Raw genomic sequence first — 27,045 nt, forward strand, 5'->3', positions numbered from 1 at the left:
TCTTGGACTATAATAGCTGCGTTTGTTATAAAGTGTGCAGTGTGATACCTATTCATCACTGTTGTTATCTACAATGAGAACCCTTCAAAGAAGGGTAAGATGCCAATTATGGTAAACAAATAGACAAGCTATATACACCATTTGTACCCGACATACTCTTTTTTCTATTTACATACAAGTACGACCTTCTAAATTCGTATATTATTATCAGTTTATCACCCATTATTAGTCCTTCTAAACTCGACTCGGCTCATTACCACCCCTAATCAGCGTTTATTATTCGAAGTGTGATTAACTTTGAATTACCAAACCATAAAGCCTTAAATACTGGAGTAAATGAAACTGCAAAACAAAACCAACTACAGAAAAAGAATATTAATTTCTAACCCAGGCATTCCAGTTCAAGTAGGAGGCTTTTATAATTCAGCTTTATGGAAGGGCCCACTTGTTAAAATGGTGTGACCCAAAAAGGCCCACAATTCGGGCTCTTGTTGGGCCTGCTTTTTCTGCCAGGTCCCTACTTCCCCCAACCAGCTATTTTTGCTGCAGAAAATTGACCAATCAAATTACAATTTTTCTTTTTAGGAAGACTAAGGTTGTGGGCCCATCACCTATCACAACCTCACTTTTTCTTTTTCTTTTTTTTGGGAGGTGAAGCTATTGGTTACTCAAGCGTGCAAACATCCCTCTCATGACATATTAAGTCAAAAACATAAATCAAACTTATCTTATTAGAATTCCATGATGAATGTTATAAGTAATTGTTGATTGACTCATATTTATATTAATATATTAACAGGCGTTACTAAATAAGGAATAGTGTTATATGACGCTCTTTTTAAGGACATTTTATTTCATATAATACACAAAGAGTAAAAAAAAAAAATTAGAAATTGTATTGTACAGGATTCTATGACTTCAAGTTCATATATTAAAGTCCTAACCACAAAATCAAATAATATTTAGTGTTATCATTTTAAAGTATAACATTAATAAATGAAAATTTTTTCCGTACCCGCGATATAACCCGAGCTTAATAACTAGTTTTGAATATAAAAAAAAAACTAAAGATTGTAAGCAGAGGAGGAATTAAGGTTGCAAGAAGGATGGGTGTTCGAACTGTTTGCTCTATACTTAACTAGAACATTACAATAAATGATCCAACTTCAATTTTTTTATACAAACACTTGGTTGGTAGTTATGAGCATTAAACATCACAACAAATGATCGAACATATGTGATACGACTAAATGCTCTAAAATGCAACCTAAATGAACCTAAATGAACCTAAAAACTATATATAAATATGACTTATCAATATGGGATCCGGTTAGTCTTCAATTTCTTTTGGGAATTGGAATTTCTAATTTTTAGTATAACAACTAGATTTGCATGAGAGGAAAAATTCGAGAGCAAGGGGTTGAAAAGTAATTTACTTAATTTTAAGGAGGTATTGTAAGTTCTAGATGTGAACTAAAAAATAAAGGCATTTTTGTAAGAGAGGAGAGTCGACAATAAATTTTATATGGCCCCATCTATAAGTCATCACATCAACAAATTCGCTCATGATCAATTTACAATCTAAGATTTATGACTATATTATAAGAGCTCATGTTCGTACGAGTTGGGAATCCTATTTATGTTCAAGTTTTGAATACATGAAACTAGAGTTACCTTCTTATGCATTACATTAAAATTTTACTATTATTAAGTTCAAGTTTTACCTACGAAAAGATAACTTGTGCAAAAATAAGTGTAGTTCATAATAAATTGAGAAGTCTAGTCTTATGGTCTACAATATATTTCCTTATGGACCCGCTTCATATGAGATTTTTCTATGAATACGCCAAAGAGAATCTTATTCTAGATCATGATCATGCTAATTTGAAAAAACGAGAAATGTAGAATATGTTTTGTTCATCTTAGGGCATGTTCTCTTCGGCATAAAACAACCGAACTGAACTGAATTGATCTGAATTGAATTGAACTGAAATGAATAGAGATCTGTGCCGTGAGAGTAAAAGTATTGTCAAGAGCTGAACTGAACTGAACTGGTCTGAACTTAACTGATCTGAACTGAACTGAACTAAATTGAACTGAACTGAAAATAAGCTGGGGAGAACAGGCCCTTATTCCTAGTAGGGATGGGCATGGGTCCAGGACCCTATCCGGACCCTGTTGCACCCGACCCTAATTTAAGGGTCTGGGTCCAACTTTTTCAGACCCTAAGGGTCTGGGTCTTGGTCCAAGTAAATTTTTTAGGGTCCGGGTCCGAGTCTTAAAGTTTTGGACCCAGACCCCACCATTAGACCCTAAACTTATCTAATATATACATTTAACTTTTTTTTTAAAAAAACAAACTGATTTTCTAAAAGACTAAAACCTAAACTAAAACATTAAAACACCCATTCTAAACTCTTGTGTAAGTTGTGTTTATTTCGTTTTTTTTTCAGTGTAAGTTTGTGTTTTTGTTTCGTTTTTTTATTATATGTTTGTGAATTGTGTTTGTTTTGTTTTTTTTTTTCAGTTTATAAGTTTGTGTTTGTGTTTGTTTCCTTTTTTTCAATTTATATGTTTGTGTTTGTTTCATGCGATTTTTTGTGTTTGTTTCATGCGAATTTCAGATGATTATTGATATTAATAAAGCTGAAAATTTAGCAAAATAAAAAATTTAGGCCTGGACCCTCCAGACCCTCTAGACCCTCCAGACCCTAAGGATCCGGGTCCAATTTTTTCAGACACTTAGGGTCCGGGTTTTTAAAAAAAATTAGAGTCGGGGTCTAGGGTTCAGCTGGACCTGACCCAGACCCTGCCCTTGCCCATCCCTAATTCCTAGTCTTTATATGAAAAAATAAGCTCAGATATGTCCATCATAAAGTCTAATAAGTTCATATATATTAAGTTCAACTAAAATAAAATTTGACACACTCACCAAATAAGTTCAGTAAATAATTGATAAGGTAAAATAAGTTCGAATAAGTTAACTCATAGCCGATAACCCAGAGATCTTTCCGGATATCCCCGAATTCATTCATTACGGTAAGAAAGAAAAAAAAACAGACCCATTTTACCATTACTCGGATAATACATTTTTTTTTTTTGAAGGAAATCACATAATACATTTAAAATAACACTGTTAACACACAATTGATTCAACACAGTTAAGAGTAATAATTAGATCTATAAAGAAACATAAACATAATAAGGAGAGTAATCATATAATAAGAGTAAAGATTATAATTAACTACTAACATATGGTTAATTCATCAAATTAGAGAAATTTCTCCAAAAATGATGACTGAGTCAAATTGTTATCCTTTTGCAACTGTGGATAATAACTATGCCTATTGGATTTACCTACGTACACTGACACTGCTCAATCAATTACTTTACTTGTGGCCAAATCAGTAATTTTCTTCTTCCTTTTTTTTTAACAAAAAAAAAAAAAAAACTCATCTACAAAATTGGGAAATTAAAGTAAACAATATTATTTCCCTCTCAACCTAAAAATAGTAAAATTCTTCACTAAATTCCAACCAATTATTTCCATTTTTTCAGAAAATTCCTTTTTTTTTCTTCAAGATAAAGGAGACCGGTTCGGTACGCCTTTTTTCCTCCGGTTCATAGAATTATGATCAGCAACCGGTTCAGGACATACAGATTCACGGTTCGAACCCTGACGAGCTGACAAATTACTGCGTTTTTTCCTGACAATCTCAGTAGTTGCAGTGCAAAGTAACGCGGTTCGAAGATCACTGCTTGAAGTTGAACCGGACGATGTGGGAATTGAACCGGCCGAGTCAAGTACTGAGTCAGGTGTTACAACTTGAAACTCGTCCATGTCTGAAAATCCTAGCATATTATGATCTGAAACTTTCATCTTTACACTCCCTTGTGTCGCAATCATATGTTCCACCTTTATATTTCATTCACCCACCATATAAATAAATAAATAAATGATTCGAGATCGGCTAACATAAATCGTCATAAGAAATCGTAACCATAACAAATGAAACCATATAGTATATACGATAAATGATATGAGATCGACTAACATAAATCGTCATAAAAAATTGTAACCATAACAAATGAAACCATATAGTAGTATATATGATAAATGATATGAGATCGGCTAACATGAATCCTCATAAGAAATTGTAACATAACAAATGAAACCATATAGGCATATAGTATATATTAATATATGATAAATGATATGGAATCGGCTAACATGAATCGGCATAAGAAATCGTACCAATAACAAATGAAACCATATATTATACTCCTTATTATACGAATAAAATTGAAATTTACTAAATTTAGCAAAAATGAAAAGAGGAAAAAAATACCTTGCAAGAAAGACAGCAGAAAAAGAAGGGTTCTTGTAAATTACGATTACAAGTGAAGCAGGAATTTGCAGGAGATTTCATCAATCGAGTTACTGGTCTTTGTCTTAAGAACACAACTTTTGCATTATTTGTGATGTATGCCTATTTTTTTTTCAAACCCAGAAAAAAAAAAGAAAAATTAAATCAGACCCATATGATAAAATTGTAAAAGTATGAAAATTAAATCAGACCCATATGATAAAATTGTAAAATCATGAAAATTAAATAACACCCATATGATAAAATCGAAAAAAAAGTATAATTTTTTATTTTTTTAAAAAAAAAGATACTTACTTGAACACCAGAACAATCGATCAACTTTTCAGCATCAGCCAATTTGAGAACATCGTTATACACATATCTTCTCACCTATAAAAAAAATACAAAAAAATCAGTAATTTAAATGTAAAATTGTAAAAATAATTATAAAAAAAAGATGGAAAATTTGAATGATTAATTAATTACCTGAAGAAGGACGTGTTTGCGGTGGCGAAAAAGACATTTAGGACAAACACTAGTACAACAGTTAAAGCAGAAAAGATTTTTCTCTGTTTTTTTATCACAAGAATCAGTATGAACCAAACAAGGCTCAAAGAATTTCTCATTTAACAAAGCTTCTAACCATGGAGTAATTGAACAAAAACCCACCTGAAAATTTCACAAACAAATTTCAAATTCATCAACAAAAAAACTTCAATTACAAGCTAAATTAACAAAAAAAATATTAAAATTAACAAAAAAAACATGAAAATTAACCAAATCAAAATATAAAAAAAAACCCACCATTTTTTTCTCAATTTTTTTTTGTAGAGTATTGTAAATGAGAGAGAAATAAAAAGTGTGATTAATTGGGTGTAATTAAAGAGGAAAATGAGTGAGTGAAGTGAGTGAGTGAGTGTGAGTGAGTAAGAGCGGGTAGTACGAAAAGAAGTTGTCGTATTATGGAGATTTTGTATGGCTTGTTTGGGTAGAGAAAATAAAAATACTGGAAAACACTACTACACTGTCACTACTCAGTACTCAGTACTCAGTACTCAGTACTCACTAGTAGAGTGAGTACACTGTGAGTGTAGCAGAGGATTAGTAGTAAGGACTAAGGACAGACAGACGACAGACATTTGCCAATACCGGCTTTTGCCAAATTGCAACCATTCTTTGGGCCTCTTTTTTAAAAAAATTATCATGGTTCTTTATTATTACTTCCTCCTTTTCATATTACCGCTATGATTTTCAATTTACGGACTTTTACGCAATTTTTGATGAAGAGAGGTAAACCCATGGAGCGAACGTCCAGGCCAGACGTTCGCCCATCTTCCTAAAAAAATTTCGCCTGCTTACAGGTGGGCGATGGAGGAGGTGGTAGGTGGCAGTGAGGAGGTAGGTGATGGCGGGTGGTTGCAGGGGGTGGCAGGTGGTGGTGTGGAAAAGAGGAAAGGTAAAATAGTTTATAAAAATAAATTTGGGACGATCTTAAGTAATTTTGGAGTGATATTTAACAAACTCCAAAAGAAAAGACTCATGTGAGAAGGGAGAGATAGAGAGAGTTTATTGCCCAAAAAGGAAGTGTAGGAAGTAATATAAAACTTTTCACGATGAAAAACGAAAAAAGTATTATTTTTTAAAATTTTTATTTTTTACAGTTTTTATGTTTTTAAAGAGTGAGATGAGAATTGAGATGATTGTTTGAAGTTTGGAAAGTTTTTGCATCACTGTTGGTGTAAGCTTTTTAATAATCAGGATGGTCAATTATGTTGGGCTTTTTTCGATTTTATATAATGGTCCAAAGAAGAATTGTGATGGGAAAAAAATGTGCTATATTGGGAGACTCTGACAAAGTAAGAATTATTTTTTAAAATTGTTTTTTTTATGAATTAAAGTTTAAATGATGCTATGCCATTACTAGTTAGATAGATCAACTGAGGGGTAGAGATGGTAAGAAGTAGGGGTGTTCATTTCGCATATTCGAAATTTTAAAATCGGAAAAAAAGCGATCTAAATCCGATCCAAAAAAATTCGTATCGGATCGGATCATCGGATATCCGAAAAATAAAAAAAAGAAATTTTCAAAGGAGAAGTTCATAAAACAAGTTTCGGATCGGATCATCGGATATTTTGGTTATCCGGTGTTGATAACGGATATTTCGGACGGGTATCCGAAAATATTCGGAGTTTTTCCATGTTCGGGTATTTTTCGGATATCCGAAAATGAAAAATATCGATCAAAAAATTTCGGATATCTGATCCGAGAACTAAGAAAGCGGATCGGATATCCGAAAAATCGAATTGAATCACAGATCGGATACTTATGAACATCCCTAATAAGAAGGACAGGGAGCCTGGGATTTTAACTTGAAGCATGCATAACAAAAGGAAATATTAGAATGTTGGACATTTTAATGTTTAATGTATTTAATTGAACAACGTTATACAACTAGTGATTAATTTAGGACTTTTAGAAAAGAGGTTCCACTAACATTGTGAAAGTAATCAAGGCAACCAAAAAAATCATAAACTATATATTTGTAAAATGTGAAATATCAAATAAAAGTTGTAGAGATAATGAAATATGAATAAATGGAGAGATTTGATTGTTAGAGAAGCCTATTGAATAGAGTCATCTCCATATTCTTTATGTATCATTTTTTTTACAAGTAATTATTGTTTTCTCACATTATTGAAGCATCTTATTCACTTCAAGATTATGAAATACTCTTTCCGTTTTCTAAAAATCTTCCTTGTTATTGTTCCTGGGATGGGTAAAATAAGAGGGAGAAAGAGAGTAAAATTGAATTAATAATGTAATGATGGACTATATGATAAGTACATGAAATACTCTTTCCGTTTTCTAAAGATCTTCCTTGTTATTGTTCTTGGGATGGGTAAAATAAGAGGGAGAAAGAGAGTAAAATTGAATTAATAATGTAATGATGGACTATATGATAAGTACATGAGAGGGGAAAAAAAATTCTAAATAAAGAATAAAGTAAAAGAGGGAAGATCTTTTGAAAACTCACTTAAACGAAAAGAGGGAAGATCTTTAAAAAAAAGAGGGAGTACTACGTTGGATAATTTTAATAGAGCTTAATATGTAAAGCCAACTATATAGAGCATTACATCAACTATGAGCAATTACTTAATACTTACAACATTTAATTTTGACACCCGTAGGGAAGTCGTAAGCCAACTTTTAGTAACCTAGCTAGACAATTAGACAAAAGCTACTTTGTGCAATTTCAACACAAATAGTTACTTCCTTATCTTCTTATGACTTTTGATTACTAGTAGGTTAAATTATTAGGACAAATCTATCTTGATCTTCTTCATGTGTTTTCAATTTAGGATGAAAAAATGTTTTAGTTTTTTTAAAATAAAACAAAATTATTATTGACCGAATTAATCTCCATGCAACTTTTCATGATCAACTAATTATTAGGCCTGGGCTATGCCTCGGGTAAGAAAAAATTTCATTTATTAATATAGTACTTTATGATAATAACACTAAATACAACTTAGCCTAGTGGTTAAAACTTTAGTATATATACTTGAGGTCTTGGGATCAAACCCTATACTATGCAATTTCTTAATTTTTTTTATTGTACATGGATTACATGAACTAAAACTCCCTAGGGATAGTGCCACGTGACACCGTTTCTTATTTTCGCAGGCCTTTTAATATATTTGTATAGATTATACATAACTTAACCTTAGAGTTTTACCTCCTCTATTACTTCATTTACTTGTCTTTTCTTTTTTCATTCCCCCAAACTAATTAAGATGCATCCATGATTTGAAGTCCACAAAAAACTTACGAATAATGGAAAGGTTGCACCATGCCCACACAAGCTTCTCCTTCACCTCAAAATATGGGCCTATGAAGTAACGATTTGGAAGAGTGAACACTTCTCTCTTTTATGTGAATTTTTCGAGAGAAAATATTATAGAGCGCACACCAAATTATACAATACAAATTCAAATTTGCATAGATAAGTGAATATTGTAGCACACAGAACACACCAGAAATATAAAGTACATGTAATAATACAATGGGATACATAGGGGATATTGAGGATTTCAATTTCCTTTCATCAATCTTTGAGATGATGGGCCTCAATATCTCTTGTTATTGCAATTATGAAGTCCATGATTTTATTCGGGTAAGGCCCATAGTCATCAAACTTCTCAAACTCCACAGTCCACTTTACTGCAGTAATTTCAGCCTTGTCCACCACTTGAAGAGTTGTTGTGAAACTCTTATACTCTTTTAAAATTGATCCTTCAATCATTTTGAATCTCACTAACTTGTTCTCCTCTTCTATAGCTTCGACTATCACCTTAGCCGTACAATTTTCCCCTTCTGCAATAATTAAAAAGTTAACACTAAATCTAAACTAATTATTAGATCCGAGCAATGTCGCGGGCTATTAATATGTCCATTGTAAAAGAGTAGTATCTGATGTTGTATAGTTCCTGGTCAAAACTTTATTGTATTAACTTGATATTACATGGTCGAATTTTATATGAAGCATGTTTTGAATTTTTTTTAATGTATGTTGATAATATAGAACTGAACAACTAAACGAATAATACCGTGTAAATTTATTTAAGAACGCATTTTCATATATTTATATAGATTATATTTATACCCTTGAATCTTGATATATATACACTACGGCATTAATTTTTACACATTCCTTGTATCCTAAATTCCTAAGATATTGTACACTCTGACTTTTCACAAAGATTATCTAGTGTTATTAATTAATTAAGACTAATTGCCAAAGGACCTATATATAAGTCTGTGGCGGATCCAAGTATCCAACACTAGAGTACTAGGGGCACATTGCACCCGTCTGGTGCCAAGTTCAAGTCTTTAAAGAGCTCTTTTTACTCTCTTCTATACTTAACAATATAAATAATCCCTATTTTTTTTAATATAGCGCACCCACTTAGAGAATTTGTTAGATTCGCCTCTGGTACAAGAGTATAATGAAACCATTGGTTACATCGTTAAGCAATGATAGTAATAAACTACTCCTTCTGTTTTTTAAAATATAAGACATTCACGCTTTACGAAAATTTGCTTTGACCACAAATATTTCTCATAATATAATAAATAAAAATTATATCATTGGATTCGTCATGAAAAATACTACTCCCTCCGTCCCAAAATATAGTTCCCATTTCCCTTTTTTCACGGTAATTTATGCAAGTAGAATATAAGAGGGATAATAAAGATTTTTTGTTTATTTAAATATATGTTGTATGGGAAAAAATAATTTTAGGAGAGAGAATGGAGAATAATTGGTGAAAGAGCATTAATTAGAACATTTTGGTTGAATAAACAAAGGAAAAAGCAAAATTCAAGAAGCAAATAAATGATGGGACACGATTTTACGAGACAAATTACGGAAAAATGTGGAACTAAATATGGAAATGGGAACTATATTTTGGGACGGAGGGAGTATAATAACATTCATTTTCTAAATCTTTTATCCACGTAAATTGAGGATAATTAACGGTCAAAGTTCGACCTTGAACATCGTGTGTGCCTTATATTTTGAAACGGAGGGAGTTATAGACTAAGGCTATGTTTAGTTCACCAGAAATTTTCTGATCTGAACTTATCTGATCTGATCTGAACTTATTTTTTCTGATCTGATCTGATCTGAACTGATCTGATTTACAAGATCTTATCTTTTAGATTTTTCTCAATATATAAGAAAAAATATAGTCATGTGGGGTCTTGTTTGATTCGTTTCAATGAGTACTTTATTAATATTCAATTATTCTAATTTTTTACTAATATGTAATGAAAGATATTTAATAGTAATAATGATTTTTAAATATAAGCATGATCTGATCTGAACTGATCTGATCTGATCTGATTAGATCTGATCTGATCTGATTAGATCTGACAAGGTGAACTGAACATAGCCTAATAATGAGTAATTATAAGTTGAATAGTTAATCATATAAAAAGCGTAAGCATAACAAAATTACCGAGGGAGTAATTCCATAAAACAATAGAACCAGGCTGACCAAAGTCCCCCTCATGCACTTGGCAACCTTGAATTTTGTGAGGAGTGATGCTGCATATATGGTGAGGTTTAGTGCCCCATAATTGATGGAACACATCTCCTGAACACTTTATATCAACTTCAACTTCCATCTTTCCTAACACACCCATTTTTAAGCACCTCAATTAACAATAGTATTAACTATTAATCACTATAATGAATGCTAAATATAAGAGCAAACATAATCCCCTTTATATACTAGCTTAAATAGTGAATATTGAATATGGATGATTGTAATCTCATCTTTTTTAAAAAAAAAAATTTACATATTTGTTTATTTATATTATCTGTTTGTTTTTCTTCCGACAATAATAATACAATTCTCAAAGTCTCAACTAACCCAGATTTATCAAATCTAAAAAATCATTAAAAATTATATATGATTTTGAGGTATTATTAAGCAAATGGTGTAACATGACTGTGTTTTAATAAAAATTAGTATACATGATTCATGTGATTGTCTTCTACTCCATGCATTTGTAGGTGAATGTTGCCTTTTTCTAAGAAAAATTGTGAGGGTGACTGGATGTTGCTTGCTCAATGCATTGGTTCCATAAATGATTAAGTGATCCACTTTATATAATAGAAGTATTATTGAAAATGACAGAATAAGAAATTAGCATATAATTAACATATATCTTAGGAAGATTTGCTCAAAATTCATCCTTATTAGATGAGGATGACTATTCTCATAAGTCATAACTCATGATAACTCACCTTAATCGAAAATAATTCTCGAAAAGTCATTTGATATATCTATTAGCATTTAATAAACTTCATACAAGCGTCATCTAATAGATCTCAATTTGACTATATATTTAACTGATGTCCCTTCTTTTCACATTGTTTTTTCTCGTATCATAGTTACTAAGGAATAAGCTAAGGCAAGGAGGAAAGATCTTCACCTATTCGCTAACTTATACTTACTAGGTTGTCGATTTTTTGCAAATTAAATACATGATAATTATTATATTTTATTGTGATTCCTTAAAACATCTTAATTTGATCAATCCTCTAATTTATTGGTGGTTCGTGTGAGTAGGTTGGTAGGTTGTTGACCAACAAAAACAAAAGAAACAAGGGGATACTCAAATAAAATGTTCATTTTTCTCTTAAAACTTAGTAAATAGAACATTAAGAAGGCAATTTCGACAAAAGCAAGGTTAAAATCGAAGTTAATTATCAAAAAAAAAAAAAGAGAGAGGCTAAAATCACAGCAAAGACATACTTCAACTGTTCGACATCATATAGCTTTCATGCCAAATTAAAGACATACTTTGGGGGGGTTCGACGGAAAATAGGAAAATCCATTTGGTGGGAAGAGATCAAACTTTCATGCCTAAAAATAGGGGAGGTTTGGGAATTAGGGCCCAAAAGCATATGAATATTGCTTATATGGCGAAATTAGGTTGGAAGATGTCGCAGGCTTCTCCAAACCTGGCCTAGGACTGCATTAGATCCAAATACATCCACGATAATCATGCTACCAAATTTAAAAATGAATCGAACCTATGGAAAAATATAGGGATGGGTTGGCCTCTCCTTTAGGAAAATAGCTCCTGGAGTCTGGGGAAAGGCACAAAAATAAACCTATGGAGGGACAACTGGTTAGCAATAGGCAATTTAAGGAGTCTTACACATGGCCCGCTCAATGAAGATGAGGAGCAGCGTACAGTGAGTGACCTAGTCCATGGGGACCGATGGGAACTGAGTAGGATATCTTTCGATATTCCTAGTTGCATTATTGAGAGAATACAGAGCTTGCCACCCCCAAGTACTGATGCACCCGAGGATCTCCTCATTCCTGACTTCTGTGATATCCATGGTTTTTCTTTGACTAAAGCGTATGACGCCCAATTCAGTACCCCTATTATTAACCTAAGTTGGATTTGGAAATCGACCATGGAACCTAAACTCAAAATTTTCTTCTGGCTCCTCTGGAGGGATAGACTTCCCCACAAGGCCCTTCTGGCTACGCGAAAAATAACCTCTGACGCATGTTGCCCCCGATGCCGGCTCTTTCCTGAGACATCATCTCATATCATAAGAGACTGTAGCTTGTCTGACCGGGTCTAGAAAGAGTGTCTCCCCCATGAGACTGGGCCTAGCGACTTTAGGGAATGGCTAAAATTCAATATGGAAAGGGAGGAGAGGTTTCGAGGCATAATATGGGCGGATTTTTTCCCCTACACGTGCCACGAAATTTGGAAGGATCGAAACGAGTGTAGATTTAAAGGTACTGAACCATCCCCTATCCAATGAATTATCCTCAAAGCCTTAAGGCTGACCCTAGAAAGACTTAGGGCTCTGCAAGATCTAGTATCCACGACTGGGAAAGGTGTGAGTAACCGAGAACCAAGACCGAAACCAAGCACACATGTTTTTATCCGTGTAGATGCTTCCTTTGTGAGTACCTTAGTCCATACGGGCGTGGGTGGAGTGGTGAGAGATATTCAGGGGGAGTGGATTATGAGATCCGGGAAAAATCTTTTGACTTTTGACAGCCTTTTCTCCGAGCTATGGGCCATTCATGAGGGTCTACTTATTGCATCCATGTATAATTATGACCAAGCTATCATATTTTCAGATTGTATTAATGCAGTGAATATTCTCTGCAACTATGAGACTAACCCTGACAAATATATGAGTGTGATATCTGAGTGCAGAAAGCTGTGGAGGACCATTCCGAGAGTGAAGATTGAGCATTGCAGCAGGAGAGAGAACCGTGTGGCGGATGCTCTAGCCAAACATGGTCGAGGTGGTCTTGGTAGAAGAAATGTAACTAGGATTTTCCCTCATCCCCCTAGTTATTATTTGGACGAACTCTTGTCGGATTGTAGAACAATTTTTAATTTCGTAATTTAAGTTGGCTTCTATCTTCAAAAAAAAAAAAAAAAAAAGACATCATATAGCTGCATACCTTGACAAATAGATCGTGTAATTGGATTGTGAATAGCTGCGTGGTCCATTTGGATTGCGTGAATCGTTTCCTAGACAAGTAGCCAGATCCAAATGTGGTTTCAAATAGCCCATTTCTCATTCTCCATTTTTAGTTTCAGATATATATAAACAACATTAATGATCAAAATAAATACAAAAATGTTAGAAACGTTTCTAGCAAACAAAAAAAATTCTATGTATGGCCAAGCTTTGTTTAGTTCATAGTGAATATAAACTAATTTATAAATAGTAAGTGTAGCGTTTATAACATTTATAAACCCGTCATTTCTTATGTGTGGCGATCAGGGCTACGACCAATAGGCGCAATCATGTTAGAGGTGGCCATTGTGCGGACCTAAAAGAACCCGTTCTTGAACCGAGCCACATGAACTGGTCCGACTCTACCCCTGAATAGGCCGCGATGCACACTCAATCGTTAACCAGACCGTGAACCTCACATAGCCCTGAACCGGTCGAGAAAATGCACACAAAATCTTCATCTCCGGCCCAAGTATTAAAGAACATTAGTGCATTTGAACGGTATTGAAATTTATTTATTGTAAATACTAGTGCATATGCAATTAAATTTTCAAATCAAAATGCATCTCCAATTACGAAAAAATTAAACTCATGGGCCAAGCCTCATCCAAACTGGCCAGCCTGAGTCCTAAACTGGGGCCAAACCGGTTCATGTTTGAAAAAACACAACCCTAAGCGGCTGAGCCTAAAGTGGACCGAGCCGATTTCAAATTCATACCAAGCTGAACCTGCCTGACCTACGAACAAGCCCAGTACATGATGTTGTCGTAGTGAAGTTTACTCGTGTAGATGAAAAAATAGAGTGACAACTAATGGTTAGGAGCCTATCATTTCTTGAGTTCTGAAAGCAAAAAAAAAAAATATTGGGTGAGGACGTGAGATGAGTTTTACCGAACACAAATTATTAAAATAAGTGATCTAATTTTAACATAAAATTAGACGAATTCAAGACTGAATTTTTTTAACAAACTCATTCCATTTCACTCTAATCCAAATCTATCCTAGTCATCCATTCTCTTTTCCTTCCTTTGTTTTCTTGATTATCGAACTATAACATACAGTTTCAAAAATATAACTCGCTAGTCTTATCGAACGGATTAAATTAGACACTAATTGGATTAAACTAGTCACTAAATGGATCAGAGAATATCATTACTGAATAGATTAAATTGATCCCGAAACAGATTAAATTGATCCCTAAATAGATTAAACTAGTCACTATATTAAAAAATGCGACATGTTTCTTCTGTTATTAAGATTTGGGCTTGAACCGTGGTTAAAAACTAAAAGTATGCGGTATGTTACAAGACCAACTCTTTACCGGATTTCTTCTTCGAATTAATTAATTATTTCGAGATTGGCACACAAATTTTCCCATCACTCCACACCAAACTCCCTTCTTTGGAGTCTCCGAAGATCGATTTCCACTGTCTTTATTTCAGGTTCACCTATCCTCATATTTTTCTCCCTATTGATTATTCAATTTCTTCTGTCATGAGCTCTAAACACTCCCAAAATATCATCTTTCACTTTCTTCCCAGCTAAAGATCTCTCCTTTAATTTCATTTAATCTGCATTCTTTCTTTCTTCTCCAATGGCGAGTGCATATGGGCTGTTCTCACCTTCTGTACCTACTAATCTCAACAACAGAATTTCTTCATCTATAACTTCAATTGGATCTGGGTTTTCTTCCTCTTTCGATTTCAGCAAAAGGATTTTCTGCTCTTCCATGGAAGGTGCTGAGAAACATGGTGTTGCTGCTGTTTCCCCTACTGAATTCAGAGTTCCTAGGTATTCTTTTTCTTTTTTTTGTTCCTTTCTTTGATTGGTTTATTGGTTGTTTTGTGATAAATGTGTGTGTCATTTCATGTTATTTTCACATAATTTATTCAATGTGAAAGGGGTTTTCAATTTGGTATATGCAAAATGAGGTGTTTGAATTTTTTCTGATCTGAGTTTAGTGATTAGAGTTGAAGGGCATTTGTTGAGAATTTCATTTGGGGTAAAAAAAAAAAAAAGATAAGAAATTGTGGTTTTCTAAGCTATTGAATGTTAGTTGAGATTGTTATCTGGTTGTCTGTATAATACTTTTTATTCAATTGAATGTTAGTTTGGATATGGTAGATATTTCAAAGTATTACTGGGTGTAATTAAAATGTGTGAGGCATGCACTAGATTCTAATGTTCTGTTTTTGGGAGGCCATGCTGATGAGATGTTTCATTTGGGTTGATCTTATGAAGTTGATATGATGATTAGGTTGTGTTTAATGAGTGTATTATTCAAGTGTCTGTATAGAATTCATGATTTCGAGCGTCTGCTTCATCATTGATCAGAGCAATAATGCAAGATTTAACCGTGAAATTCTTCATGTAGAAGATGTGAAATGGTTTGCTTTCAAGGGGACTGGTGGTCCTAAATGAGATATAGCTGAATCTGGTGTTAATCATCATCATTGAAATGTCAATTTGATTGTTGTTTTACATCAATAGAATAGACAGCTTTGAGCATGTAATTAACCTATTTGAGCTACTACTCATATTGCCAATTGGTACTAGCCTTTAGGATGGGATATAATTTGGAAACAGTCATTTCTGAATTGTTATACAACTGAAATTCTTTCAAGCTTTCTAGCTAAATCACAGGACGAATAATTGTCAAACACTCAATCCTTAAAAGCTGATCCCACATTTCCCCGTTACATCCGTGGAGGTTGCGACTTGAACCGGTTACTTTCCTTGCAATCCTATTGTTCTTAATCAGTGGAGCATTAATGTAACTACCAAATTTCAACCTATAGGATGTTCATGTTCTAGAAAACATTCTTCTGGAGCTATGTAGATATGTCCGAGATCCGTGATCCAGTTGATATGTTGAAAACATTTGATGAAGTGACATGCCATGATTAACTTATAGAGAGGGTGTACAACACAGTTTTTGGATTTTGGTAACAGGTAGCATCATTATTATGGATTGGGGGCTGAAGGGACATTACTATTCAACTTAGCATATGAATCCCTTCTACAGGATTCTAGAAAAAGAACTGTTTGTTGCTTTGGTTGGTATTTCAGTCCACAGAGCATTTAAACCTCTTACTATATTAATATCACACATGCTTCAAGTTTCAACGCGATGCATTAATGTGTATGGCTTGGGTTTTCGGATGTGGGATATTTCAAAGAGTTTGTATTTGTGTGGTGGGATTGTGATATATAGTTAATGCTTCCAACTGCTTCAAAATTCAACATAGAGTGAAGTAGTGAAACAATGTTGCTTGTTATGCTGCTTTCGAAAGAATCTCGGTTGCTTGATAGTGAATATAGTGATAACTAGGTCATGTTGATGTTTTCTTTAAACAGTTTATGTCTCTCTTTGTTATTTCTTTTGTTGAGGAATTTTATTTTGTTGGCACATAATGATTACTAATAGACTTGGAGGCATAAATTGCTTGAGACAATAATTGAAACAATTGCACTCAGTTTTTGGTCAAAATGAAGCTAAGAAACTAATGAAGCAATCTAGACCTGGTTATCAAATTTGTTGATAGAAGTATAGAACCGTTGCAAGTGTAGCTGCAAGCTTCCGAAATTATCCTTATTGTTTACTTGCAGTGGTTCTTTAGCTCTTTTAGTGCATATAATCTACTGTTTTTATGATTGAAAATAAGTGTTCTCATACTGTAACTTGAACTAGCAATATAGTGCCTAACTATTAACTAAATCCGGATGGAAAATGTATAGCTTTATGCTTGAATTTTGGCAAGATCATGTTGGGGACATTGTCTTTGGGTCATCAGATTGTGGAGTATGAGGCTTGTCTTCCCTCTCTTGTACGTGCTACAGTATGGTATGTCTTCAGAGTCTAGATACATGTAAATCATTCCTGCATAGTAATTCTACAAAAAAGGGGAAAAAAAAAAGAAGAAACTTAAGCACTTCTTCTATAAGGCATTCTTTTTGTGGGTTTCTGTGATGGCATGCCTTTCACTACTCAGTATCTTGAGATTCTTTTATAATGCTTTACTTTGCTCCTTTTCTCCCCCCTTTTTCTAGGGGCTGTCAATCTAGAGTTCTAGACATCTTAGTTATTTAGCTTCTCTTGTGCTTCTGCTGTCTCTGATGTAATTTCTATTATGAGCATTGCCTGTCCAGAATCCAAGTTCCATACTGTTCCTTCTATTCATGATTTGCTTCCAGAATTTGATCCTTCAGTTTCTATTTCTTACATTCCTTTACTCTTTCCAATCTTGTGGTCTTGCTCACCTTCCCCTTTAAAAAGGCTGGCTTTTTCGTGAATTATTCTGACAGAATTTGGTGTCTTGATGGTAATTTATGCAGGCTAGTAAATAGGGGGTGCAAGCTAGTTGGCTGTGGTTCTGCTGTTCCAAAGCTGGAGATCTCCAATGATGACCTCTCTAAAATAGTTGAAACTTCAGATGAATGGATAGCTACTCGAACTGGGATACGAAAGAGACGTGTCATTTCAGGTTAATTTATCTGCCTTGTATAATTTTAAAATAGGTTGCATCATTGTTTCTGGTTAATCCATGATAACTTGAAAGCACATAACAAACAACCTTGTTCATAAGCCATTATTGCTTCATTACAGGTGACGACAGTTTGGTAGGCTTGGCTACCGAAGCAGCAAAGAAAGCTCTTCAGATGGCCAACGTTGGCCCTGATGAAATTGACCTTGTTTTGATGTGCACTTCTACTCCAGAGGACCTCTTTGGAAGTGCTCCCCAGGTAATTCTCTCTTGATGTTGACTAGTCATTTATTGATTTATTTGGGCTTCTTGGATTTCATAAACCCTCTCTCCCTGAGGCAGCAGCCTTCTGCATGGGGTATTGGAGTGGTGGTTTGTTTTTCTTAAATGTCAAAGGGAGTGATGTATTTGTCTCTCAATGTTACAATTTGACCATAAATATACGAAGGGTTAAAATGTTTGTGAACCATGTGCTTTCGTCATTATATTTGTTAGTTTTCTGGAAACAGCCTCTCTACGAGTCTCAATTATTAACGGGTTAGGCTTTATGTGTATGTCGGTGTAGATATAATCATATAGACCTTCCTGGATTACACCTTTAGTGGAATCAATATTGGTTATTGTGTTCAGGAGCGGAATCGCTTCGCATTATCATCTAAAAACTCTTTGTTGGTCAGAAGATGGAGGCATGAGAAAGTTGAGTTTAGACATAGAAAGGGTAGGATACAGCAAACTTTTGCTAACGTTTTACTTTGATGAGATTAAACAGAGATTGGGTTCAGGAGCCGAATTGCTTAGCATTATCATCTAGAAACTTCTTTGTTGGTCAGAAGGTGGAGGACTGAGAAAGTTAGACATAGGAAGCTTAGGATATAGCAAATTTTTGCTAAAATTTTACTTTGATGAGATCAAACAGAGAATTTCGCTGCTTGTTGCTTCTTTGACCAAGAATTATACAGAAAGAAAGGAATTTGATATACGTAGTCTTCCTTGTAATAACCAGGCAAGACTAAGAAAGGAAAAATAAATTTACAGAAAGAATCATTGTGGAAGATAGAAAGTTAGTAGCAATTTTATTCCCACTTGCGTATGCGTATTAATATATTTGTTGTCCTTCCATAAATTTCTGTGAATTTGATTCTTTTTATTTTTATCTAGGTGCAAAGAGCACTGGGATGCAGCCGAAGTCCTTTGTCTTATGATATTACTGCAGCTTGCAGTGGATTCATGCTGGGTTTGGTGTCAGCTGCTTGTCACGTAAGGGGTAGTGACTTTAATTTCTTTGCTCTAGTGAAGTTTGCATAGAATCTCAATTTCCAAAAACTTTAATCTCTTGCCTGATTTATGACAGGTGGTGGATTTCAGAATGTACTAGTTATAGGTGCAGATGCTCTTTCTCGTTTTGTTGATTGGACTGATAGGGGGACGTGCATACTTTTTGGTGATGCTGCTGGAGCTGTGGTAGTACAGGTGAGCTGCCAATATGCTTTAGGATCTCGTCCTTCCTCTTGTTTTCTGGCTCCTTTTTTATCTTTTATTTTGGCGGGCGGGGGTGGGGGAGGGGGGAGCGGGTTGTTGAAGGATTTCCTAGTTTTTGGTTGTTCGTTCATCAAAAAAGATGAGCGCCTTGGGGGAGAAGTCTCATGCGAATAGTTGCTTTTCTTATTTCCCCTGTTCTACTCCGGCTTATGTACAAATGGGCTGTGCTATTGATGTTGAGTTGAATTAAAGCATTTCTATGTGCTAGGTGAATGGTTTAACCAGAAACAGATGTAAGAGTAAACTGACTTGATTTTTTTTCTTATAAAACATTTTACCAAATATGAAACATATTAATTAGCTATGATACCCTTGGATCACATTATACAATTGTACTTGCAAAGATTTAGCTGCACAGATTCACATTTTATTTTGGCTTTCCAGTACATACTATATAACCCCCAGGCCCCGAGCTACATCCCATATTCCCATATTGATTCTTCTCTTAAGCAAGTTTTCTGTCTGAAATTATGATTATTTGATGTTTCTACCTGTTATTCTTTTATTAGGAAGTTCTTTATATGTACAAGTACATTTCTGATTTGAATTCAAACAGGCTTGCGACAGTGAAGAAGACGGCTTATTTGCTTTTGACCTGCATAGTGATGGCGATGGCTTAAGGTATGCATTTGAGTCTCATTGAGAAGTGAGAACTGAATGTGAATTCTTTTGAAGTAATATTCTTTGCACTTTCTTGGTCTTTAAGGCAACAAGTCTATGTACAGATAGACTTCCCAAGACCCTTCCAACAGCTGGGTTAATCCATGTTGTTTTGACCTGGTTATGTTTCTGCAAGTTATAATTCTTTGGTACTTCTCATACATGCAGGCATTTAAATGCATCCCTAACAAATGATGAAACGGATGCAGCAATTGGTAGCAATGGTGCTGTGACAGGTTTCCCCCCAAGGCACTCATCTTATTCATGTATTAATATGAATGGAAAAGAGGTCTTTCGATTTGCTGTTCGATGTGTGCCCCAGTCAATTGAGGCTGCACTTCAAAAGTCTGGTCTAAGTAGTTCCAATATTGATTGGTTACTATTGCATCAGGTATTGCGCATGATGATTAATGGATTTTAGTAATTGCTTTAAGTTCCTGATTTAAGCTATGAAAGTACTTCCTTTGTTCAAGAAGTCGTAACATTTGTTCACATTAGTTATTTAATGTCTTTGGTAGATAAACCATAAACATCTAAATGTAGAATAAGAGAGTGTCGTGTGAAATTACAAAAAATTCCACCACATACTGATGTTAGAAACATCTAGATACCTAGCTACTTCAACTGAAGATACAAAAATTCCGCCATATATTCATGTTTCAAACATCTAGATAACTAGTCATTCTCTTCAGACAAGACACTTCATGTCAGTTTCCTTGTAAAAATCTGATGCTTATTTTGGCCATACATTGACGCCCTAAAACTTTGACTGCAGGCAAACCAAAGGATCATTGATTCTGTTGCAACACGCTTAGAGTTCCCTTCAGAACGCGTCCTATCTAATTTGGCGAATTATGGTAATACCAGTGCGGCATCGATCCCCTTAGCTTTAGATGAAGCCATTCGGAGTGGAAAAGTGCAACCAGGACATATCATTGCAGCCTCCGGTTTTGGGGCTGGTCTTACATGGGGTTCGGCCATTCTTAGATGGGGATAAAAAATGAAAAGTTTTTGCAACATCCATCTTAATTGAATATGAAGGGATTGACCTGGTTTTATTATAGTTTTGCGTGGGGGGCTCGGAGGAAGTATTGTTCAGTCCGTCCTTTGTCAAAGAAGCTCGCTTCCCCCCTGGTCGTCATAGAGGATTCAGGAGCTGAACTTCATGCAATTCACAGCAGCTCCATCAGAGAGGCCCCTTCATGTGTTGTATCTTTCGCTTTATCACCTGAATAAGGTCAATTTTTATTTATTTATTGTTATTAGGTGTATTATTCTCTAACTAGAAGAACAAGGACACCCTTGAGTTTGATTTTCATAGATTTTTCGCTGTTGCTTAGGAGAGCTAGGATTTTTTCAGGTGAGATGTAAACAGCTTCACCGGGATTGCTCTTCCCCTCTGTTTGTCCTTGTATGTTGTTGAGCTAATATGTTTACTATTCTCATCTTTGATTCAATTATTGAACAACTTGTTGCATCACTGGTTTTAGTGAAATAAATAGCAAAATATTACTTAGAAAGGGGAAATTACCATTAACTAACTGGTTTTGAAGGGGTGATTATGGTGTGCAGGCAGTGCAGCTAAGATGGATGTAGTAAGTTGTGACAGACTCAAAATCTCATTAAACAGCTAGCTAAATAATACAACCTTCCTTTCAAGTATTAATGGATGTAGTTAATAGAAGTATTTACCAACAAGAGTTGGCTCCAAGTAGTAAGCAGCTTGATGTCGTCGGTCTTGAGTTCGAGCCTCACCGCATGCATAAACTCTTCTTATGAGATTCACCCACCAAAGTCAGGTATGCGACCCGGATCGGACTCGGATGTAATCGGAACAAAGCTCCGGTGAACCTGGGCAACAAAAGAAAAAGGAGTATTTATCACCTTGAACTTTCAAGTTCAGGTCACAAGTTCGCTTTCTGCCCGCTGTAGTTCTTGGGGTGGGGATATCTCCTCACTCCAAAGATCTAACATCCAAAGTTGGACTATATTAGGTGTTAGCTTTGGTTCAGTTTGGACATAATCTTCATCTTACTAGAAAAAAGTAAAAAAATAATTTTGGCCTTTATTTGGATACGCTCAAATTCATTACCATTATATGATTGAAATGGTTGAATATAGAACTAAAATTAGTTCAATGTACAACAAATTGATTGGTGCATTACTTATTCCAATATACAATTGACATTATTCAATACATAGTAGGTAATAATATGGTTGATTAACAATCAGTGTTGGGTAATTTTATACCTGACAATAAAAACCTAGAATTATCAACATACAATTTGTGAAGCTTGGCTCTGCCTTTTATTAGCATAATGAATATATAAATAACCTAGTATACAAAAATTGACTACTAGTACATCATATACTATGTATATACCCTTCAAAAAGAATCGGGAAAATAAACAAATACACGATTGGCGCCTAAAAAAGTCAGGTGAAACTTCAGAACCTATAATCTTCTGCACCAATGTGCACCAGAAAGTAGCAAGCAGCAGCAGTCAAGCAAAGGTAGAGACATCCTTCAACCTGTCCTTAATCCTCTGCAAAGTGCCTTCAATTGCAATATCGAAAGCATCCTTCTTAGCCCTCAAACCCAAAGAACTCCCATGCTTCCGATACATAACTTTAGGAATCAACTCCATCACCTTCTCCCTCATCCTCCTCACTTCTGCTTTTGGAATCGCCATTAACACATCCACCACCTTCAACCCTTTAAACACCACATCCTCCTTTGGGATCGTCACTGAGAATTCTGCAAACTCGGCAGGTGGAAGATGCCACTGAAACTGAGTCTTTGCTGATTGGTCCTCGAAGAAAACGGGTATGCATCCAGCAATTATCCCATCAAAAGTCGATCTCCTTGCTGGAGTCTCCCCTGGGGGTTGCAAACAGAAACTAGCTTGCAGCATTGGCTTCATATACCTAATCAGCAGAATTGAGGTATCATTGATAAAATGAGGATTAAAAACACCAAAGAAAGGTTATGCACTTCTAATATAAACAATGGTATATCTTCTTTACTTTTAATTTTTCGAATTTCATTGGAGGTCCAAGTGCATCTAACATGCCCAAAAGTCAGTCTCAACTCTCAACCACTAAGGCACAATGAAGTTAACCTCGTGCAACTAGGCTTGATTTGGTTTGGAGAAAGGCTTTTCTAATGGAAAATGATTTTCCTTGACAAACAATATTTTTCAAGGAAAAACAGAAATGTACCGTTGTTTTCCTTTGCTTGCTCAAACGAAAAGTTAAAGAGGAAGGGGAAAAGGAAAATGTTGGAAGATGACAGATGAAATAAGAGAGTAAGCTAACAAATAGAGAGGAAAACATGGCATCCCTTTCTTTGTAAAAGGAAAAAAATGTTTTCCATCATTGAAGAAACAATTTTACACCCTTTGGAAAACTATTCCAACAATTACAGATCAGAAAAAGGAAAAAGGGAAACGACGTTTCTAGGAAAATGTTAACCTCCCAACCAAACACTCTCCTAATGAAAGAATGAGGCATCCTTTGTATAATGTGCTCACAATATTTCAAAAACTCTTTTGTATCCTCTCCATGTCCCATATGCCTCAACTTAATTTGCAATGAGAACAATCTAGTAAAATCATCTAAGCAAGGAAAGAGTATGCAACAGCATGGCAAAGCTCAAGTTTGGGTAGCTCAACTCGCCTTGCAACAACTCAAAAGTCAATTCCAAGCACCAACAAAGCAAATATCTTTCAGAAGTTGTAATCATTTCAATTTCTCTTGCTTATACTTAAAGATCCTTAAAAACCAAATTTATGATTGCCCACAAACATATTAAAACCTCATTTCTTCAATTTAATTTGGAGCAATAAATTAGAGTTTGTTCACAAGTACATTGATCAAACCCTCGCTCTCATTAGTCTACCCAATAGTGTCTCAACCCAAGCATGAGTATTTCGCTGGTTAGGAACAAACCCCCACCCCCCTAACAGAGCATTTCCCAAACGACCCCCACATCTTTCACTCTCCCCATTACAAACAAAAGTATGTTCCTAACAATTAAGAATTGGAAAACCCTCGTTCACGAGTACACTAAGCTTATCATCACACTAGTACTAGTACAGTAATTTTACTCAAGCAACTACCTACACATATTCACAACTCATTTCTTCTACATAATCAAAATACTACATTATCTACATATCACAGTTAGCTCAAACTCAAAGATAAACTTGATCAAACCTTATCCCTCATCAGTCAAACCAAGCGTGAATAATATCGCAGTAAGCTAAACTATAACAATTTTGCTCAAGCAACCACTATATAGTTCTAGCTATACCTCTCAAACAATCACACAAAAAGTATTTTTCCTTTCTCTATCTAACAGCACCACACATTATTCTCATAGATTATCAATACTATCCAATAATCAACCAACACCAAAAAATCATGGAACAAAAAACATAAAACCACCTACTAATATAAACTAAACACTAGCCTTATATGCACGCTATAAAAGCGAAACCATTATCATTGTAGTACCAATAACCATAACAATAAGAAAGCAAGCGAAACCATTACCTAATAGGATCATGCTCGCAAATTCCATTAGAACAATCAACAACATCACACACCTTCTTGAACCTTCTTCTTCCATCACCAACAACAAAAGAAGTATTAAAATCAACAACCACATTACCACATTCTTCACGAATACTCCTCCTAACATTAGGATTACCACTTAAAGAAGTCCCACCACCACCAGCAAACATCATAAGTGTATCCCTTCTAGATTGTCTCACCCTCAAAATCCATGACTCCAAAAACACTAAACTCGATGGATGAAACGACGTCGGATGAGGTATCCCTTGTTCTTGCCAAGGAAAACCTCTACTCTCCAATGTCAATACAGTCATATTGAAAAACTCTGGCATTAACAACAATGATGTACCCCATAACCTCTCATTATCATTATCATTATCATTACGACTATCATTATTAAATTGAGGTAGAGGTAGAGGTTGAGAATAATCCCACGAAGTTCGTGCCATGATAAAGAAATGATCATGACCATTGAATCTACTCAAGATATGAGGATCATTAGATTGAAGAAATGAGAATAAATCACGACCATGTAAATGAGAAGAGTTGTAAAGTGGACCATAAAGATAACGTAGAGAATCAAGAGAAGAATAATAAGGTAAGAAAATGGCGTCGGATTGATGAGGATGAGGAGAGAGACAAGGGTATTCAAGAAGACGACGATGGAAGAAAAGTTCAAGAAGATGTGGGTCAGTACGATACCATGAATGAGATTGATTGTGGGTTTTAGGGCCTAATCCATGGTTGGATAAAAAAGGGCAGAAATTGTGGTAAAGTGGGAAGAAAGATGAACAATTTGTTAAAAGATCGAGGTTGAATTTTGATGGGAGTTTTCTGATGTGGATCCAACGACCTGTACAGTTGGTGTCTGATTGGGTGGTTGTGATTGGTTTGAGGAGAGAGAAAGTGAAGAAAAGGAGGAGGAAGAAGGTGGTGGTGGTGGTTGCCATGGATGTGTGGGAATGAAGATTGAGTGTTTTCTGGTTTTGGGATTTTTCAGATTTTACACTTTACAGTGAAGTTTACTTTTTTTTGTGTTTTTTTTTGTCCATTTGGAAAAAGAAAGAGGAAAATAAGTGAAGTGCTCAAGTGAGGGTATCTTTAGGTTGGGTTGGATTTTCTTAATTTGAGTAGATTATTACTCATTTGTTTGTTTGTTGGGGGTGGGGTGGGGGAGCATAAGAGATCTTTTGGCAAAAAGTTTAGATAATGTAGTAGTATTTAGAGTTTTTTTTTCCACCCTTTTCGGACCCGTGGTTAGATGAATAACCTCTGGGTTGTCTCGTACAGTGCCATTCACCCAGAGGCCCAATAAGCCCCAACCCCCTTCCCCCTCCCAACAATATTGAAATTGGTATGGTGTCTACATGTATATCACTATATGGATAATGAGTTTGTCTTGTAAGAGACCGTCTATTTTTAAATTAAAATTAAGCAATGATAAGCCCAATATTTAAAATAGAATTAGCCCAATAGTGACTAGGTTGATATCTTTCGGTGACTAGTTTAATTCATTTAGTGACTAGGTCTACTCTTATATTAAAATTAGACCGCTTCTTTTAATAATTTTTTGATGGATAATAAGTCGAAGGAACTTGTGTACATGGTCTTTTTTTATCTATTGGAGCTACGAAGATTGTGAATTTGTAATATTTGTTTTAAATTAAAAGTAGACGGTCTCTTTTTAATATTGGGCTTGGGCTACGCCTACTTGTAAATTAAAAGTAGATGGTCTATTACAGACCAACTGAAATTATTGTGAATTCAAAATGACTTTTATCAAACAAAAACTGATTATATTAGAAAAAGACTCACTATATCGTACAAAAGCTTACTGCATTTGATAACTGACTGTATTTATGGTTCCAAGTGTACAGTAAGTTATTGTAAACTCGATCTACCCAAGATATATTTTTTTGTTTGGAAAACACATTTTATACTAAGAAAATTGTGAATTTGTAACATCTGTTTTTTTTTTTTTTGCATAGTTGATATTTCATATTTGCATATAGTTTATAGGTGCATTTGAGTTGGATTATAGGAGCATTTAAGTGCATCATACTTAGTTCATAATTGTATAGTATTATTTAAGTTGTAAAAAAAGAGCTCCTTTAGTGTGTTTTTGTTTTTTTTATTTTTATTTCAGGTATTGAGAATATATTTGAAATATTATTGACAAGTTTAAACATTAAGAGCATTTAGAAGGGAACTACATTACATAAGGATCGTTAATGATATCTTTGAGTGCGAATTTGAGTCAAATCTAAGTTGAAATTCAGTAGAAGAAACGTGGGAATAGTATGCTCTTTTGTCCACAACTTTTAATGCGTCGATGGTAAT

At 34.7% G+C, this 27,045-nt stretch overlaps 4 protein-coding genes across 4 annotated transcripts; 1 reads left to right on the forward strand and 3 right to left on the reverse strand.

Annotated features, from left to right (window-relative positions):
- Positions 1–3,193: 3,193 nt before the first annotated feature.
- Positions 3,194–5,493, reverse strand: LOC104892048 (hypothetical protein). The gene is made up of 5 exons (XM_010677865.4): positions 5,172–5,493; positions 4,854–5,036; positions 4,683–4,757; positions 4,350–4,490; positions 3,194–3,916 (listed from the first exon to the last, which is right to left on the reverse strand). The coding sequence occupies exons 1-5, from the start codon at positions 5,172–5,174 to the stop codon at positions 3,578–3,580; spliced, it is 741 nt and encodes a 246-aa protein (XP_010676167.2). The 5' UTR covers positions 5,175–5,493; the 3' UTR covers positions 3,194–3,577.
- Positions 5,494–8,271: 2,778 nt separating this feature from the next.
- LOC104892050 (MLP-like protein 31) lies at positions 8,272–10,649 on the reverse strand. The gene is made up of 2 exons (XM_010677866.4): positions 10,389–10,649; positions 8,272–8,742 (listed from the first exon to the last, which is right to left on the reverse strand). The coding sequence occupies exons 1-2, from the start codon at positions 10,573–10,575 to the stop codon at positions 8,474–8,476; spliced, it is 456 nt and encodes a 151-aa protein (XP_010676168.1). The 5' UTR covers positions 10,576–10,649; the 3' UTR covers positions 8,272–8,473.
- Positions 10,650–14,815: 4,166 nt separating this feature from the next.
- On the forward strand, positions 14,816–21,584 carry LOC104892051 (beta-ketoacyl-[acyl-carrier-protein] synthase III, chloroplastic). The gene is made up of 8 exons (XM_010677867.3): positions 14,816–15,235; positions 17,780–17,928; positions 18,051–18,187; positions 19,087–19,192; positions 19,280–19,398; positions 20,024–20,088; positions 20,296–20,518; positions 20,903–21,584. The coding sequence occupies exons 1-8, from the start codon at positions 15,039–15,041 to the stop codon at positions 21,122–21,124; spliced, it is 1,218 nt and encodes a 405-aa protein (XP_010676169.1). The 5' UTR covers positions 14,816–15,038; the 3' UTR covers positions 21,125–21,584.
- Positions 21,585–22,267: 683 nt separating this feature from the next.
- Positions 22,268–25,848, reverse strand: LOC104892052 (probable xyloglucan galactosyltransferase GT19). Its single transcript, XM_010677868.4, has 2 exons — positions 24,685–25,848; positions 22,268–23,055 (listed from the first exon to the last, which is right to left on the reverse strand). Exons 1-2 carry the CDS (start codon positions 25,653–25,655, stop codon positions 22,632–22,634), a joined length of 1,395 nt encoding a protein of 464 aa, XP_010676170.1. The 5' UTR covers positions 25,656–25,848; the 3' UTR covers positions 22,268–22,631.
- Between the last annotated feature and the right edge of the window lie 1,197 nt (positions 25,849–27,045).

This window comes from Beta vulgaris, chromosome 5 (genome assembly GCF_026745355.1).
Source record: "Beta vulgaris subsp. vulgaris cultivar EL10 chromosome 5, EL10.2, whole genome shotgun sequence".
Lineage (NCBI taxonomy): Eukaryota > Viridiplantae > Streptophyta > Magnoliopsida > Caryophyllales > Amaranthaceae > Beta > Beta vulgaris.